General features: G+C 39.1%; 3 protein-coding genes across 8 annotated transcripts; 2 read left to right on the top strand and 1 right to left on the bottom strand.

Annotated features, from left to right (window-relative positions):
- Positions 1-2,982: 2,982 nt before the first annotated feature.
- On the top strand, positions 2,983-9,266 carry LOC108098047 (proton-coupled amino acid transporter 4). Its single transcript, XM_017200719.2, has 6 exons — positions 2,983-3,092; positions 6,347-6,498; positions 7,200-7,560; positions 7,626-8,077; positions 8,168-8,340; positions 8,408-9,266. Exons 1-6 carry the CDS (start codon positions 3,081-3,083, stop codon positions 8,662-8,664), a joined length of 1,407 nt encoding a protein of 468 aa, XP_017056208.1. The 5' UTR covers positions 2,983-3,080; the 3' UTR covers positions 8,665-9,266.
- On the top strand, positions 3,006-15,402 carry LOC108098046 (proton-coupled amino acid transporter-like protein CG1139). 6 transcript variants are annotated; one of them, XM_017200716.2, is made up of 6 exons: positions 11,937-12,036; positions 12,280-12,385; positions 12,988-13,554; positions 13,639-14,096; positions 14,293-14,468; positions 14,595-15,402. In XM_017200716.2, exons 3-6 carry the CDS (start codon positions 13,033-13,035, stop codon positions 14,834-14,836), a joined length of 1,398 nt encoding a protein of 465 aa, XP_017056205.1. In that variant the 5' UTR covers positions 11,937-12,036; positions 12,280-12,385; positions 12,988-13,032; the 3' UTR covers positions 14,837-15,402. The 6 variants fall into 6 exon arrangements, with proteins under 6 accessions (XP_017056201.1, XP_017056203.1, XP_017056205.1 ...); XM_017200712.2 differs by lacking the exons at positions 11,937-12,036; positions 12,280-12,385 and adding an exon at positions 3,006-3,092; XM_017200714.2 differs by lacking the exons at positions 11,937-12,036; positions 12,280-12,385 and adding an exon at positions 3,019-3,092 and having other exon boundaries at positions 12,991-13,554.
- Positions 15,403-15,431: 29 nt separating this feature from the next.
- LOC108098048 (actin-related protein 2/3 complex subunit 3-B) lies at positions 15,432-16,542 on the bottom strand. The gene is made up of 3 exons (XM_017200720.1): positions 16,423-16,542; positions 16,131-16,304; positions 15,432-15,892 (listed from the first exon to the last, which is right to left on the bottom strand). The coding sequence occupies exons 1-3, from the start codon at positions 16,426-16,428 to the stop codon at positions 15,548-15,550; spliced, it is 525 nt and encodes a 174-aa protein (XP_017056209.1). The 5' UTR covers positions 16,429-16,542; the 3' UTR covers positions 15,432-15,547.
- Positions 16,543-17,022: the final 480 nt, after the last annotated feature.

Below are 17,022 nucleotides of genomic sequence, written 5' to 3'. Positions count from 1 at the left end.
GTTAAAATGTAATACAAGATATAAATACAAAATATTGTATTAAAAATATTTTGTTGTAGATTTTTGTTGAATTGTTTGAATTTCTTATCTTCAATCTGCTTAGGAAATCTCAAAAACTTGATTTCATTTTCGTATATTGTGACAATGGTGCGAAGTGAATTGGAAAGATCGGGATTTCCGTTTCGGATATGGCGACAATGTCTAAATCCGCAGCCGACTCTTCAGATCTTTCACTTTCTACGCATTCTGCAATTAAATCTACACATATTTTTTTCTTTTCATAATTTTGTGCCGACTTCTTTTATATTTGTTTTTGGGCTTGTTGTTGGTGACTTTCCCCCAGGGGCGGTGACCCCGCCCTTAAAATCTGGTATGTATATAGTATCTCTCTGTCACTGGGTAATTACCAGCACTAAGACAATAATATTCTCTGGTTATTCGTACTTACTGGAGCGTCACTAAAAAACGTTTAACGTTTCAAGCCAACGGCAATTGACGAAAACGCTTCGAAAACGCCTCAAGCGAAAAAAAAGGGGGACTGTCCGTATGACTTTTAATAATAACAATAATCCACTGAATAATATAAACAAAAGCCGCAGTCACGGGGTAAAAGACGAAACGGAACGAAATAAAAGCAACATTTTTAATTGCAAGTTTTCTTTTTGGCCGGCGATCTAAACAGAAGCCATGCATGTCAGCGGTTCCACATAGATGTCTATGTCTAGATATGGCGACATATATTATTATATATCGCAGAAGCAGAAGAAGAAGCAGAACTACCTGTTTTGGATGAGTTAAGAAGTTGAGGGACTTTGTACGACGCCGAAAGCGAAAGTCACCGCATTTTGGGAATAGGTAACACTTGTTGATATCGTCGAAGGGATTAAATAGCGAGCTATACAATAAACCATGTTTTTATGAGGGAAAGGTATCTCAAGCATTTCCAACAACGAATATATATTTTAGCACAACATAAAAACCTCCTTATAAATAGACCTTGTTCTATTCTTCTTTATTGTTGGCACGCGATAGTGGAAAATTTGCATGCCTTTTTTTTTAGCTTAGTTGTCTTTAAAGTAACAATAAAAAATCTTGAAAATTCGGAGAGGGAAAATATTATTGTTTTTTCACTTAAAACAATTCGCTGAAGTTCACTGACATTTGAATAATATTTTTATTTTAATAGCAAACACATTTTATTCGTTTATATTAATTGTTCTTGTTTTGTTTTGAAAGAAAATGCTTAAGAATATTCATCTGTAACAGCTAAGCTTTAAATACCCTACAAAAGATGTTTTGCAAATAAAAAGTTATGAAATTTTATAGCTTATTTTAGTTGACTCTGATTTCAACTCCTTTATTACGGTTTTAAGGAAATGCATCCACAATTTTCCCTTCAATCTTTTTATCTTATTATCCCGCTCTTGCAAAGTGTGTTTACCTTTCTATAGAGTATTTTATGCTTGAGATATAAAGATATACTTTAGATATAAGCACGTTCTGGCAAGATTGTGTTCGTCATTGGGTCGGCTGACCTAAAATGTGATTCTTTTAATAATCTTTTCACCCATCCATCGACGTATCATCCAAAGAATAAAGCGAATCATGCCAAATCAGAGGACAATGTTCGATCTTGTGAGGTGGCTAGGCGAATATGTATCTATGGGCATATATCTGTGCGTTTTTCGACTGATGAGTGTGCTGTCCATCTATTTTCAAGGCCAGGGACAGGGTCCCAGGGTCGATTTGGCATTTCTTTGTGTTCTGAGGTCGCCGCCCGTCTCCAATTGAGCGATCTGCTCAAATAGTTGCGTGTGTCCCGCAATAGAAAACCATGGAAGGGGATCAACACTGGAAAAAATAGGAAAACTACATATATACGTACTGGATACTCAGCTGGGTAAATAACGTCATGTCAATTATTTGAATTCTTAAACACAAAGTAGTGACCAAAGTTGGTTTATTATGTTAACATGTTTATTGCTTAATCATAAATCACAGTGCGTATACGTATATAGGATCATTTTTTTCTATTGTGCAGATTTGTTAAGGGGGAGTTCTCTTTTTGCTTTTTGTTATACTTTTTTTTTTATTCAAATCAATAATATTAATAAAACGGTCCATTAACCTTAGATAACTGGATACATGGCCTAAAAATGATAAAGATAAAATGTTCTAATTCTGTCTTATCTTTTTATCACATCATATTGCTTAATTAGCCAAGCACAAAGTCCGTAATCTTTTCACTTGTTTATTTCATTCATCAACTTACTCCATTCACTTGAAGCCGCGCCATCTGTGGCGAGCTATGCGAACTATTTAATTTAATTATCACAGCTGATCGACAACCTGTTGGTCAGCCATCTCTTTCGCACTCCCATATGTCGAATATATCTGTAATGAGCCGCAAAGGAGCGAGAGAGAGCGAGTAGGAGAAAGGTGAGGTGTGGAAGATGCTCTCTCCCACTTGCTACACTCAGGAAAAAAATACGTAACAAATAAATTAAAATACTATTTCAAGAACGACATCAATTCTAAACAAACAGCAGGTTGGAGAACAAAATAGTTTAAAAAGTCTAAACTAATTCTGTTGCACAGATGCACTTGATTTTTTTGAGTTTTAATATGAGTTAATAAATATTTATCTTTAAATACATAAGAAACACAATGTTTTTTTTACAGGAAATAATATTTTGTTAAAAAAGAATTTCGGTAATTAAATTTTTTGCGAGTGTACTTCCACCTATCTCACTCCCACTGCCAGTCCGAATAACCAACCGATTGTCGCCGCTTCGCCGGTCGTCAGTCTTGAATTTTTCGTGGAGCGATTAACACACAGTGAAGAGATCGCCAAAGGCTAAAAAAGCTCAGAATCTAACCGCATCCGCATCCTCATAAAATAAAAGACAACAACGTTGATCGGCAGCCAAATGCAGGCTACGAAAATAAATCATTAAGATCAAGAACGGGCAAACTTGTGTGTGTATTCTTTGCTTTTTTTCTTGTTTGTTTTGCTTAATTTTTGACCGACTTCTGAGACAACATCAATAAAAAAGACGACCAACAACAGCAACAACAATATGGATGCCGAGGTGTGTAATTAAATAGCAATCGTTTAATTTAAGATACAGGCCGAAAAAGAGGAAAACCCAAAAACGCAAAAGTGAAACCCAAAATAAAAGCCGAAAGAGCGCCAGAAATACAAAATAATTACGACGCACACAAAAACCAGTTAATTATGCCGGTTGTCAAACAACAACAAACCTTAAATTCAAAAGCAAAAATTGAAAAACCAAAAGCACAGGCAACTTCTTTTCGCAAACACAAAAATTTCAAGTGCAAAATTAGAACAAATAGAAAAAATCAACAAATTTTGTATCACAGCTGTTGCATTTTGCTGTTAAAAACAGAGTCGCAGATTTATTGTTTCAGGAGGGGATTCGATAGCGATAAGTTTAATAACAGCAATTAAGCAATGGAATGCGATAAAAAAATATTAGTGAAGACTCATTAAGTATGCAAACAATTGTAAAAACATCGGAGTGATGTGAATGGTTAGGGAAATTGCCTTTATATGAGGTTGATATATTAATATGTCAACAACTAAAATTAACAGTTAGATTATTAATTATATATTTATGTATTGGTTAATTGAGGAGCTTGAATAAATTAAAAACTAACAGGATTACAAATGTTATCGCCATAAGCCCATAATGTTGGCATTAACTTCCGTTAAGCGAAGTCATTGACAAGTGCGAAATTCCTGCTTATCTTGTGGCTTGGATTTATGGGCTAACTGGCACTTATCGTTAATGAAAGATTACCATTGATTTATAGCAGCAGAAAGCCCCCCTGAATGCAGCCTTGAATATTACCTAGTTACGCCCGAGGTATTTAGTTATTTTTTCAATCATGAAAATGCAAATGCTGGAAAAGTTCACAGACTTTTATGCATTTACTTGATCAAGGTCTAGACTCTAGAACTTGTTCTCGACACCATTGTGTATTTATCTTTGTACAAAATGTACACTAAGAGAAAGTCAAATATAATTTTAGTTATTAAAAAAATCATTCGACATCTTATAAATGAATATCACTTAACGTGGAATGTTTATTTTCGAATGCATTTGTGTGTCGGACAAAAGCTTTGCCAATAAAGGCCAATCAAGGTTCCCTTTGAGCTTGTCAGATTTCCGGCAACATTAATAAAAGAGAAATTAAACATTTTGTGTGTTGCGCCCAAGTGCAGTGAACCCTCGACAGGGCGACCAATGTGGCCCACGCACAGTCAATCGTGGAAAATTTTCCACACCAAGACATTGCTCAATTCAAGAAGAAAAAAAAAGCGAAAAAATACAGAAAATAAAAAGGGAAACGAGACCGGCCATAAATAATAATATATCGTTGCGGGCCTGTTGACACTTTGCCAATGGGGCTGTCATGGGTTAAGAAAGTGCCGTTGGAGCTCAGCACGCACTTGAAAACTTGAAAACAGTTCTATCTGGTGTTATCTGTCATCAATTGACGGCATGTCAGTCGTCTGCTTTCCACGGTAAAAGTTTGGTCGCGATTAAAGTTTATTCTGTTCAAGGGTATGCTTTCCACCTTCCCCTCCCCTCCCCACCCCCTTTTATCCCTCCCATGGCCTACCTCTATAGTTTTTTGCTATTAAATAAGTGGCACAAGTCAAAAACAAAATCTTTAGCATCGTCACTTTGAATACCCTTAAAAAGCCAGCTTACTTAGAAAATACCATTTATTACTTGCTAAGTACTTAAGAATAATTTACTTGTTATTTATTATTCGTTTTGGTTTATGATTTAGATTATGAACTTCTTAGTAAAACGACAGGAAAATAACTTAACGTCAATGGAAAAAAAATCGAAAGCCAAAGTCTCTTCAACTACCCTCCATAATCGCAATACCTTGCGGGCAGGGTAAGATAATGACAATTTATACTTTGTCTTAACTACTCTTAGCTGCCGATAAGCAACGGAAACGATTGTCTAGATTTTCACAAGGTTTCAAACAGACCAACAATGTGGAGTACCCTGTTTGCGTATCACGTATACGTCATGGGCGCCATGTCCTCCATCAGATTGCGTATACCACCTGTTGGACGGCAATTTAAGAATATCATCTCGAAAGGGGAAAAACGAAAGGCAATTGATACGAAGCGAAAGCAAAATCATTTTGGTGATAAGTCGCTCCTAATTTACGACACTTGAAGTTCACTCCAGACATCTCAATAGATATATACTATATAGTATATATGTTTATGTCAGGTAGTTGCCAACAGGGCTTGAAAAATGCTTTGACACCTTAGACAACTTCAATTGTGCTCCAACTGACAAAGTGGTCTATAAATCATTTCCCATTTATTCCAAATAACACATGGAATGTTCAATATTGCAGTCATATATTCTTGATATCAACAAACCGATGGCGATTCAAACATTGTGAATGAACGTGGGTTTTTCCAATGGTTACCCCCAACTATCAAATCAATAATATAAGAACGTGATGGGATTCCATTACAAAGCACGAATTGATTGGAAATTTACTAAATGAGCTGGTTAATGTTGATTAATATATTTATTAAGTACTTTATTTATTAACATTACCCTTTACTTTTTAACATTTCTGCTGACAACTAATTGACGAAATTCAGAGTCTCAGTTAGCAGCTGCCGATGTTTCATAACATTGTTATAAACCACTTGCACTTTTACTTGCCTCGCGAGTACCTAGAATTTTCAATTGGACCCATTGAACTTCGATGCTTGAATCAGACACGTGCTATAGATAATAGATATAGACATAGGTATAGAAATCGGTTGGTCTGTTGGCAGACGTTCGGGTGTCATCGAAAGGCCACTTATCTGGCCGACACTATATATAGATAAAGACATAGATAGCAATTAATTGCTTTGTATTTGGCTTTTATGAATCCGTTTAATTGGCTTTGATTTAGTTTTTTGCCATATTTATGGGCCCAAATAGGCTGAACTACGGGTAATCTTATCGCCGCAATGGAGAGAACTTTTCCATCTGCCCTTCTGGGCTGGGAAATCCTGATTGAATTTATTACAGCACTACATTTCCCAGTCATGCTGAATTAAATACGTGCACGAGTTGATCTGTGTGATTCCCCGACAAGATCTTCTTTTTATGAACTTGATCATGGAGATTGACAGGCGGAAACACTTGACTGAGCAATTAAGAACCATCAACGAATCGAGGAAAATTACCCACCAAAAAGCGCTTACTTGTTTACACTTTTAATTTAAACGTAACTTCAACTTTAAGTTTCTGTTCTGTTTCTTATTTTTAAATCCAACCGAAAGGCGCCAGCACAGCTAGAGAAAAATCAGACTGCGGTAGTTCCGAAACAGGAAACCGCGGATGGAGGAGCCACTGGGGAAACTGCAGGTGGAGGTGAAGCAGCCAAGGCTCCCAAGAAAGTGGACCACGATGCCGATTATCATCCGCCGACAAGGTATGGCTGCATGTGGAAAACCCCCGAACTTGCTCCCCGTAACCCACTAATAAAACCCTGCAACATTAACAACACGGATAACCAGTTTCCCTCTCCCAGCTTTAACAAAAATCCTGAAGACCACCTGCTTTCACTAACAATGCCTGCTTTTAACAAAAACCCAGCTTTAATCGATCCTGCTTAATTTAATATCCTGTGTGTGTAACCCAAAACCTAAACCACCAATCGAAACGATCCCGAATATCCCACCGATAGTAACCTACTAACTTTTCTCCAAACAATATACTAACCTTAAGCTTGGAATATCTATAAGTCACCAACTATAATCTCTATATGCAGTATTTACAAGTTTAACTCATCATCGAAAAGCTCGGAATCCTCAACACCCCAAAACCCTATAAAAATATTTGACCTATTCGATCCTGCTGAAATCTCTCACCAATGGAGTTACTTTATGACCGTCGACAACCCCTGATCCTTAATCCTCAAATTAACCCTAACCCTTCTGATCCTGCTATAATCCGCATCAATGGAAATAACGCTAACAAAACCTCTGAGCTGCAATCATCAAAGCGAAATCAAACATTAAACTAACAAAACGCTAATTCCCATGGAGCAACTAAATCCCTGGACAACCCCTTATCCTTGATCCTTGAGTAACTTCCGCACCCCCAAGATGATCTGTGATCCTGTAATTCAAGCTATTTGGAGACCATTGTACACCTGTTCAAGGGGAACATCGGACCCGGTCTCTTCGCCATGGGGGATGCGTTCAAGAACGGCGGTCTGCTGGTGGCCCCCATTCTGACCATTGTGATCGCGGTGGTCTCCATCCACTGCCAGCACGTCCTGGTCTCCTGCTCCAAGAAGATGCGGGACCTCAAGGGGGAGGCCGTGTGCGCGGACTACGCCCAAACGGTGGAGCAGTGCTTCGAATTGGGTCCACCCAAGCTGAGGGGCTGGTCCCGCACAATGGGTCGTCTGGTGGACATCTTCATTTGCGTCACCCAGTTGGGCTTCTGTTGCATCTACTTTGTGTTCATCAGCACGAATCTGAAGCAGGTGAGTTTGCCGTTTTGCAAGGGTGAGAGTGAGAGGATGAAAGGATGAAATTGTAATCCTTAAAGATCCTGCAAGCCTACGAGATCGATATGAATGTCCACCTGGTGATGCTGCTGGCCTTCGTGCCCGTGCTCCTCAGTTCGCTGATCACGAACCTCAAGTGGCTGACGCCCGTCTCGATGTTCGCCAACCTGTGCATGATCCTCGGCCTGGCCATCACCTTGTACTATGCCCTCAAGGACGGACTGCCGGAGGTCGGGGAACGCGCCCTCTGGACGAACGGCTCCCAGCTGGCCCTCTTCTTCGGCACCGCCATCTTCGCCTTCGAGGGCATCGCGTTGGTGATGCCGCTGAAGAACGCCATGCGCAAACCGCAGCAGTTTGAGCGACCCCTGGGCGTCCTCAATGTGGGCATGTTCCTCGTCTCCGTCATGTTCATGTTCGCCGGATCGGTGGGCTATATGAAGTGGGGCGAGCAGGTCGGCGGCAGTCTGACCCTCAATCTGGGCGATACCATGTGAGTGGTTTCCGTTACTGCTTAAAAAGAGCTTCTTTGGCGTTCTTTTCTGAACACGTTTCTTTGTGGATACGTTTCCCCACTTTGCAGCTTGGCTCAGGCAGTCAAACTGATGGTCTCCGCCGGCGTTCTTCTCGGCTATCCCTTGCAATTCTTCGTGGCCATCCAGATAATGTGGCCAAGTGCTAAGCAGATGTGCGGCATCCAGGGACGATCGCTGCTCGGCGAGCTAAGCTTCCGCACATTCATGGTGCTGCTGACCCGTAAGTATCCGCCACGTGGGACCATCGCCAGAATGCAGGAAACAAAAACTCAACGGTTCTCCCACAGTTGCCATCGCCGAAATGGTGCCAGCGTTGGGACTTTTCATCTCGCTGATCGGAGCTCTATGCTCCACGGCTTTGGCCCTCGTCTTTCCGCCCGTCATCGAACTGATCGCCAGGAGCGAACAGAATAAGGGACCCGGATTGTGGATTTGCGTGAAGAACCTCGTCATCCTGGTGCTGGCACTGCTGGGATTCTTCACCGGCTCCTACGAGAGTCTCAAGCAGATTATCAAGCACTTTGGGGAGGAGGAACTGCACTGAGGATAGATCAGAATGGACCATCACAGAATATTATCACCATAGTATCATTACTAAAATAGCAGAGGATCTACCAAGATTATTTACAAACTTATCAGAGGATATTGCAGTACTAAATCAAAGTATTTCATGGAACATTAACAGATTACTATTAAGATATCATGATCTTGATACAAATAATTACAAAATATCTATACAGGAATAGCACAAGATCATTAGTATCATAACCTCAAAGTAACATCAAAGCTTTATCTAGAGATTATGGAAAATCCTATCACCAGTTATACCAAATAAATAAAACAGGATCACAACAGCAATCACAGCAACATCACAGGAATAAATTAATCAAAAAATAGCAATCGAAAACATTATGGAGCAATATAATATGTACCTATCTATTAATCCTTAGTTATTTATATAACTTGTTTGCGAATTTATTATCAACAAAACAAACACCCAAAACATGTTTATACCTAAGTGACTTTCTTTGTGTCTTAGTGAGCGTGCAGCGCATTTTACTTATTATAATTGATTATTTTTTTTTATAGATATTAAGTGAGAATAAACGATGCGACGTTCGTTTTGACGTCATCGCAAAATGACAAGAAGTTGACAGATGTGTTTTTTGGTTTCAAGTACGTACTTGCAAATAACAATTGGATTTCGAATGACGATAAAACATCTGAAAGATATGCTGCAGAAAATATGTGAAATATTGAAAACATAATTAAAATCAACTCGATGCAAAGCGTGTCAAAATTATTTTGCTGAGTCAAACATCATTTACTTTTTATTCGGTACAAAAAACGTGCGAATAAGCGTAGAAGTAAAACATTTGAGCCGAATACTAATCGAGTGGCGGAACGGGTTCTCTGAAATTGAATTAAGCTGGCGGCGATTATAATTTCGCGTTAATACTCCAAATGAGCTCTGACATTGACCCCGTTTCCGAAGAATCCATAAATTGTATTCTCATAGTTATCGTTTGGCGACTTTCGCTTTCATCTAGAGGGAACTGGTTAAGAGCCATAACGGGAATCATATCTCCCTCTACGGGGATTACACTAATCTAATCCGAACCGATCCGAACCAAATCGATCTAATCGAAACCGTTTGGCAGCGACCTTCAACTTCAACAATGAATGGAACTGCAGGCAATGTGGTTGGATATGCATGACGGAAGTCAGGAGCGCACAAAAAGGGGTCAACAAAATGTATGGAGTAGTTAAAAAAAAATATAAAAGCTATACATACGATCCTGAAATAAAATAAAATTACGAATTATTCCATATCCAATTTATTTATCTCTTTTAATAATTTTCTGGTATAATAGATCTTACAATAAAAATGTTTTTCTAACAGGTTTTAAATTTTTCTCTAGTTTCCCTGCCATTAACCCATGACAGCGCCCCTGCCTTTTGTTATGCATTTGTTGTTTCAGTGCCCCTTATATAATCCAATTGCTGAATTCCGTAAACATCGACCGATCGATCGATCGATCGATCGTTTGGTTGATTGGAAGAAGTGAGATGCAGCAGCAGCCGACCGGAGAACTTTGATTCCGTGCAATTCATTTAACTGGCGCTTCTTCAATGAAGGCGGTAAATTTCCGTGAGTCTCCGTTGGCCCCAGGGGGCAGTCGGGGGTTAAGGCAAAGGTGTAACCATCACGAATGCAATGCGCTTCACGAAAATATTACATATGTCTGATATATCATGGTACTACGCCCAAGAATTCGATGCAATGGGCACGTGCCGTTTGAAATCGAGTTGATATCCCAAATTCCGGAACGCGGCCAGATCCTTGAACCTGATCGAACCACTTCCTGCCGGTGGAAACCCACCGGACACAGCCCTTTTTAATTATTTGTTTTCTTTATTTTCAGTTTTTATCAGTAGCCAATGCCGTGACGCAATCAGCGTTACGGATCCAACTTTTTACTCTCGAAATTCACTCGCATTTCTGACAGCGGGCAAATAAATAAATTAACTAACTTTGAATGATGAATGACAACATTTTTACAGCTCACAAATGGCTATAAATAAATGGGGATCCTAAACAAATTTTACAATGGATTCGATTGAGATCAGTTTGGTTCTATCTTACATTTCGGTTTCATTTATTTTAAACACGCCTTGTAATTATAAGCTATTACCATGTTGAATCACGTGGCATCAAACAATGTAAAATAAATGTGTAACACTCACGTTTTATTTAAGTATGGAATGTTACTCGCAAATAAAAAACAGACAGTGCACGACAACCATAATATATATTTAGTGCAGGTATTATTGGGTATTTATTTACATATAATTCACTAATAAACTAAACTTTGATTGTCGGTGTAATTAGTTTTTAAGAAAGGTAATCTAAAAGTGTTCAAGTAAACTTTGTCGCATTTACTACCTCCGATAATTAACATACTTATACAAACATTCACGTCACTCTGTAAATTCTCTTAATCTGATCTCGATCTTAACGATATATCTTCTCTGGAATTCATTTATTTTTGCCAGGGGATTTTTTCTTTGTTACGGTTGAGCTCGGCTTACGAATTGTTTTGAGTACACCATTTAAAATATTTTTTTTTTCGTTATAATTAGAAAATTAACACTCTAATAATTTATAAAAAAAAATAAGTAGAGAGCTAAACAAATTATTTGTTGATCTATGACGACTTATGTATCTTATCGTTTATCGATGAGTGGCTGCCTGCTATTTTCCCTTGGTTTTCTGGTTCATGCATTTCCAGTGTAATTTTCCACTTAAAAGTGACAAGTTCTCGAGGGAAAGTGATTTGCTAGCAGGTTGAGTCTGCCAATTGATCTGCCAGATGAAGCTTTCGAAACTATTATGGCTAATCGCATTAGAATATATTTCGCAGTCTCCCACGCATCTTAACCCCTTACTTGAACACGGATCTTACATCAAATAAGCGATTTAATGTAATTATTTTCTTGCTGATAATAAATTGTTTAGATATACGTAGGCATTTTAAATATTATAGCCCAACAAACCGACAAGAAATGCAGAAAAATCAATTTGCAGGTGAACCAATAAAAGCCAAATTTATTCGGAAACTCATAAACCGTTTAAATCACAAAAAAAAAACTTAAATAAAATTGCCAGAGGGATATTTGTTTACCGGGGGGTTAACGTTATGCGCATTTTTGCATTGCTCACACAGACAGACACCCGCATTTTATTTTTCTATTTTTTTTCTACTTTTTCGCTTTCCGACTTTTGCCTTTCGCAAATTTGCCATTCGCTTCTGTTGGCCAACTCGAGCATTGAGTCTGGTTTGAGTTCTTGCCGCGAGCAGTTCTGTTTTTCGTGGTACTCCAGCGTTACTTTACAGCCATATCACATCCACAGGTGATCATCGTTTGGCGAATATTTATATAATACGCATCGCCTATCAGATTATCGGATCAATTTATGCTGCAAAGTCTGAGCAAAGCCAAAGTGCCGAAATAATAATAAATCATAAAACAATATGCACAACTCCCGCACTCCGAGCGAATTGTGAATAATAATTAACAATTAAGTGTGGTGGCCTTGACAAGTTGATTATTTCCAACTTCCCGGTTAATAAAAGTGTTTTCTTACCCTCGGCAGTGCGAATTACTAGCTTTTATTTCGAGTGTGTGCAACAACAATTACTGGATATACAAATTAGTTTGAAATCTCGTAAATTGCAATTGGGAAACTTGTTTTTGGTTATGTATGTAATGCTTTTAACGCTTTTTACGTTTTTTCGTAATATTTAATACTGTTTTTTAAATCTTTCTGATTGACTTTTAATAATTGAATAATTTACGATTTTAAGGAAACGTTAACATTTAGATTCAACATCAGCCTCCGGCTTTTTATGAGTTTTGACATTGATACGAAGTAGTCTAAACGCGATTTGAATTATAATGAGTTGAATGTATGTATTTAATTGGCATTCTGAGCATTATTCTGCTTAATTAACATGTTGCCAATGGCCAGTCCATTATCATGTGTATTATGAATGAAAACGTATGCTTCTACTTATTTTATTGATGGCATACGGCTAAGATAAATAAATAACTATGCTTGTTTAATCTTTAATTAAATGAAACTTATATTGACTGAAAAAACAATTTCAAATGTTTTACATATTAAATTATTATACATGCTTTCTGGGGTTAAGCCACTTGGTTGGGCGTCATAAGTGAGAGATAAATAAAGAGAGTGCTAACGGTTCTTTGTTATTCTCCTGTCTTTCCTTCCTTATTTATACTTAAGTACCGTTAAGTAATTTGAGGGAGTGATCTTACAAATTTTGCATTTAACCCACAGCAGCAAACGCGCAGCGATCAAAAGGAGATCGAAGCAGCCGGCGGAATGGGAAGGACACTGGAAATAACCGGGGGCAAGAACCTGGAGACGCACCTCGAGAAGAATTCGAATTCGAATAGCCGGAAGCCGGAGAAGAATGCGGAGAAGGGAGGATCGGGCGATCCCGAGAACGGTGATCCGGTGCGCAGGCGTGGCCACGAAACCAGCGAACTGGAGGCGGCCATCCACCTGTTCAAGGGAAGCGTCGGCGCAGGACTCTTCGCCATGGGCGATTGCTTCAAAAACGGCGGACTCCTCGGCGCCACCATACTCCTGCCCATCATCGCCGTGATGTGCGTCCACTGCGAACGGATGCTCATTCGGGGTTCCATTCTCGCCGTGGAACGGACGCCGGGCGTCGACTTCCTCGACTATCCGGAAACCGTGGAGAAGAGTTTTGAGCACGGACCACGCCCACTGCGGAAAATGTCGCGGTTCATGAAGCTCGTCGTCGAGATGTTCCTCTGCGTGACGCAGTTCGGATTCTGTGCCATCTACTTCGTTTTCATCACGGACAACCTTCATCAGGTGAAATGCACTTACCATACATAGTTTTTAATTTCACTTTCTAATCCTATGGTTCTATTGTAATATCCATTATAATGTTTGCAGGTCCTGCAGCAGAATGGCATTGATATTAGCGAGAGCATGACGATGCTGATCACCCTGCTGCCGGCGATGATTCCCTCGCTCATGACCAACCTGAAGTACATCTCGCCGGTGTCCCTGCTCGCCAATGTGGCTCTACTTTTCGGCCTGATCGCCACTTTGACCATCGCCTTCTCGGACGGACCGATGCCATCCATCGGGGAGAGGCACCTCTTCACGGGCGGCTCCCAATTGGCCCTCTTCTTCGGCACCGCTCTGTTCTCCTACGAGGGCATCGCCCTCATCCTTCCGCTGAGGAACTCCATGCGCCGCCCGGAGAACTTTAGCACCCGGTTCGGAGTGCTCAACTCCACCATGTTCCTCACCACCTGCCTGTTCATCTTCACCGGCGTCGTTGGCTACATGCGGTGGGGCGAGGAAGTCGCCGGGAGCATAACACTCAATCTGGTGGTCGAAGAAGTGTAAGTAGTGAAACCGTAAAAGTAAAATCTCGATAAAACAGCCAAAAATCATTTTATTTCAATGAGGATAGATTTCTTTTTTATAAAAATATTGCATACCGAGTTTTTCCAAATTGAAAAAGATTTCAAGAAATGTAATCGTTTTTTTACAGATTCTTAGTTGCTAATAAACAACTTTTTTTATATATTTTTCCAGATTTTCGCAGGTGGTGAAAGTGATTGCAGCCGTGGGAGTTTTTCTAGGCTATCCCATCCAGTTTTTTGTGATGATAAAGATCCTCTGGCCGCCACTGAAGCGCTCCAACGACTGCGCCCAAAAGTATCCTATAACCATGCAGGTGTGCCTGCGTTTTATCATGGTGATGATGACATGTAAGCAAAAATATAATTTTGTATTCCAACTAAGAAGAAGTTGCCAAAGTTCCCTCTTTGTATAACTTTTTTATAAGATGACATTGCTGGCATTTTGAAATGTTAAAATTTGAAATGGTCTTTCAGTTGGCGTTGCGCTGGTCGTTCCCAAGCTGAATCTGTTCATCTCGCTGATCGGCGCACTGTGCTCCACCTGTTTGGCCTTCGTGATTCCGGTGCTGATTGATTTTGTGACGAGGGCGCAGGTGCCAAAGGGCCTGGGGGCGTGGTCGTACATCAAAAACATCCTCATCCTGTCGGTGGCCGTGCTGGGGATCGTCACTGGCACCTATCAGAGCATCGTGGAAATTGTTAAGGAGTTCAAATAGACTTATATATCGCCTAGCAACGTATTTTTTTGTTTGTAAATAATGCTGTCATTCCTGTTAAAACTGTATGTGAATGCGTGTGTTGCTCTACTGCTCTATTGTAAGCTATATTATTATACAGTCTATTTTTTGCGATTTTTTTTTTTTGTTGATAGTCTTAAGTTGTGCATTTGTTTGTAAGTATAAACACGATTATTGGCATTCCAAAAACAAACAATTGATCTGCAACAAAAAACGATTTTAATAAATGATAACCATTCTGGCTTTGATTATTTCTCAGCCTTCGCTTGAAATCAGTATGTACAAATAATGCAATTTTTTATTACCGCTTTTATGAATATAGTGAGACTTACCTAACGTACTAGCCATTAAGTTTGCCTAAAATGTGAATATACGGATTCATAAACTACAAATCCACTGTATACTTTTGTCAAAAACTATGAAAATACAATTACGTTAGTTTTAGTTTTAGTGTCCCTTAGAACTTATTGTTGATAGTTTTCGCGAAAATGTTATCAAAATGCTATTATAAAGTGTATTTAAATAAATGTTTCTGTAACGCCTAACTCAATTTATGAATAATCAATGGTTGGTGTAAGTTTCATTAATTTGGCGTGTTTATTTGTTAAAATTTTGCATTGGTAAATTCACAATGGGCAGTATAAAAAAGTCTAAAGGTCTAAAATTTAGGCAGTCGAAAGAAGGATAGATTTACATTCCCGGTCCGGAAAGACTTTTCTCCATGAACTTCTTCTTGGCGAAGCAGATCCACCACTTGCTGGGCTTGTCGTCCGGTGTATCGAAGACCTTTTCCAGCAGTCGCGTTCCGGTTTCGTGGCGCAGCTGCAGGAAGTACTGGCGCATCACCTCCGGATCCTCGGGCTTGATGTATATGCCGTTCAGGGGGAATCCCGGATCGCCGGGCAGATCGAACCGCGAGATGGCCAGGCTATATAGCTCCTGCTGGCCCTGTGCTTTGCTTGTGCAGCGGGCCAAACGCTTCAAACACTCGGTTATGTACAGCGTTATATAGATAAGCACCCGGTCCACTTCCGACTGTGATTAGATATGGTATAGGGGTTAGTTGGGCGACAGAAAATAGCATAGCAAACAAAGAAACAAAACAAAATATTTCATAGGTCAACCACTAATAAGATGTTTTAAAAAATATATCTGAGTCATAGGTTTAATATTCGAAAACAGTTTTAAAAAGGGAAATACATTATGAATAACAACACTTTAAAATCAGTTTTTTATTTAATTTTCAACCCTTTCATTTGTTTCGTTTACCAACCTTAACTTCGTATGTACGGAAGAAAATGTTTGCCTTCCAGTAGTACAGTGACTCATCGATGATATCGTTGGGAATATCAACGTTGGGTGCTGGTCCCCGGATTTGTGTACGCAATGGCAAAATGGCCATATTGCCCACTGATCCTTGGAATTCCTCAATCTCCGAGTGAAAGGCCTTTCCATTCCATGTCGAAGAAGAGAATTGAAAGTAAGCAATAATTTAGCAACAAATTACTCAGCAATTTTTACAAATATTTTGAATTCTCTATTTATTTTTAAGACACATTACTCACCGGCATTTGTATGATTTTTTCTTTCACCGTTAAAAGTAAACGAAAAATAAAAATAAACTTTTTATCAGTACTTCTTAGGGATGTGAAAACGTTATCTTTTTGAAGTTGAGCAAACGGCCATTGTCGTTTATTTACACTGGTCAGTGTTGGTAGTATCTGGTCTTTTTTAAAATCATTACGCATTTAACGATAGCACAATATTTTTTCATATAAAAACATTGACATTTGTGCTTAGCACTAATTCATTTTTCCTTGCATTAATTCTAAATTAAATGTGATTGTCATGTTAAAGCATTTTCTCTTTTTATTTCGTACTGGAAGTTTTTATTTTTTTTAATGACTCTTGTAAATACATTATTTAAAAAAAAAAAACAGTATATCTGTAAAAAGACAACATTTAGTATGATCTTTAAAATTCGAAAGTCCCGCCCTTTGCGTTCCACGAAGCGCGGAGTATGTCTTAACTAAGTAAGGTGGCTGCATTCGCTAGGTGAGGTTGTATCAGCTAGACTATCGATTCTTGAAATCGATAGTCGCCATTGGACATCGATACTTACAAAAATTTAAAGCGCGATGCATCGTCAACATTGTCATCCCCAG

The sequence above is a fragment of the Drosophila ficusphila genome, unplaced genomic scaffold, assembly GCF_018152265.1.
Source record: "Drosophila ficusphila isolate 14025-0441.05 unplaced genomic scaffold, ASM1815226v1 contig_197, whole genome shotgun sequence".
NCBI classification, from domain to species: Eukaryota; Metazoa; Arthropoda; class Insecta; order Diptera; family Drosophilidae; genus Drosophila; species Drosophila ficusphila.
Note: the sequence above shows the minus strand (reverse complement) of the source record. Positions and strands in the feature narration are given on the sequence as shown.